Source organism: Parasteatoda tepidariorum, chromosome 2, assembly GCF_043381705.1.
Source record: "Parasteatoda tepidariorum isolate YZ-2023 chromosome 2, CAS_Ptep_4.0, whole genome shotgun sequence".
Taxonomy (NCBI): Eukaryota; Metazoa; Arthropoda; class Arachnida; order Araneae; family Theridiidae; genus Parasteatoda; species Parasteatoda tepidariorum.
In genome coordinates this window covers 29,177,730-29,179,315 of record NC_092205.1, presented here as the reverse complement: position 1 = coordinate 29,179,315, position 1,586 = coordinate 29,177,730, and the positions used below count along the sequence as shown (strand labels likewise).

The 1,586-nt window shown below is 30.2% G+C and overlaps 1 protein-coding gene across 1 annotated transcript in view; it reads left to right on the top strand.

The window, feature by feature from the left end:
- LOC107449618 (RNA polymerase II subunit RpII140) overlaps positions 1–1,245 on the top strand; it is a 24,062-nt gene extending 22,817 nt beyond the window's left edge. The window contains exon 21 of the mRNA XM_016065200.3: positions 849–1,245. Coding sequence (XP_015920686.1) covers positions 849–938 — 90 coding nt within the window. The 3' untranslated portion in view covers positions 939–1,245. The remainder of the gene's footprint in view (positions 1–848) is intronic.
- Positions 1,246–1,586: the final 341 nt, after the last annotated feature.

Sequence of the window (1,586 nt, the reverse complement as noted above, 5' to 3'; positions counted from 1 at the left end):
ATAAAAAAATTTTTTTTTTTTTTTTGAAAAATTTTATTTGACCACTCTTCAATTTCCCAACACAAACAAGAAATTTTCGATATTCGTAACTCATTGCTGTTCATTTTCTTTTTGTTCAGAATACAAAAAGTTCCACATGGTTTCAAGAGCTATGAGGCTTTCCACAAATGTTGGCACTGGTTGTGACTTCGTTTCACCGTCTTCATTGATATTACTTATCACTTTGTCTGCTTCTATAATCATTTCTCAAACTGACAACACCACAAATTTCAGCGTTTTCATCATCTGACGTATAAACGTTCAACATGTTGTTTGAGGCATTTTTCCCAAACTGTGACAAATCCTTATTTTCTTCATGATTAGCATCAAGATTTCGAAACGAAATAACTTCAATATTTTTTTAAGTGTCAGTAAAATTTCTGCATGAAAGATGCTGGAATCTCCTATTTTCAAAAATTCATTCATTAACATTATAAAAGAATTTGTGACAAGACCATTACAATAACCCAATTCGTACGGAAATCAATAAAGGTTCGTTCGACTGACCCTATTGCACAAAAAGAGGAAGAAACCAATTATTTCATCAGAAGTTGAGTCTTGTTACATCTTCTAATTTCAATTTCTTTATGAATAGCTAAAATTATCAGTATTCTTTTTTATGTGTTAATTAGAATAGTTTGGTATTAAAATAAAAGTTTGATTCTGCTGAAAAATGCACCTTTTTATTTTTTTGAGGTAATGCAACTGTAAAAGTGAAGTTTGCTTGTGATCTGAATTTTGATGTGTGATCAATGTATCTTATTTGTAAAATGATGATTGTCTATGCAATAATGATTTTTGTTTTACAGATATCTCAAGTAACTATACCATACGCTTGCAAGTTACTCTTTCAAGAGCTTATGTCGATGTCCATAGCACCTCGAATGATGGTGATCTAAAAGCCCAAAGACTTGACCTAAAAACTTGTATAACATTTTGTTTTTGGAACCGATGTTAAGATTTTCATCCATCACCTGAAATAATGACGACTTAAAACAATTGCTTGAATTGATTCTCTTCATTTTCTTTTAAACCAGAACAATTAAAATCATGTGTCATTTGTATTGTATTTTGTATATTCATATATTATATCATGCCTCAAATAGTTTCGGTATCATTTTTTTCCCCTGATTGTATTTGAGTAATGGTTTACTTCTGAACATGTAAATATTTGTGCATAATAAATCATAGTTTTGAAAGAAAAAACCAAGTTTCTAAAAATTTCTACTAATCTTTTTACGTGTCAACTTTTTTGAATAACGAAGTGTTGCACATTTTCAATGTAAAAAATATTAGCACAGCTTTTGTGGCATTCAGCATGTTGCATGAGATCCTATTTCAAATTCACGAATTTCCACTTTAGTTTATAGTTTTTCAGTTCTTTGCTATTTTTCTTAATAACGTAAAAAAATTATAACCTCACTGTCAAAAATGTTTTGCCAATGGGATATGTGACATAGTGTGGGTATCTCGATCCTGATTGGTTGTTGAAATGTGGCTTTCGTTTATCTAAGCAACTGTTCTTTCCATTTTATTTCGAGAAGGCT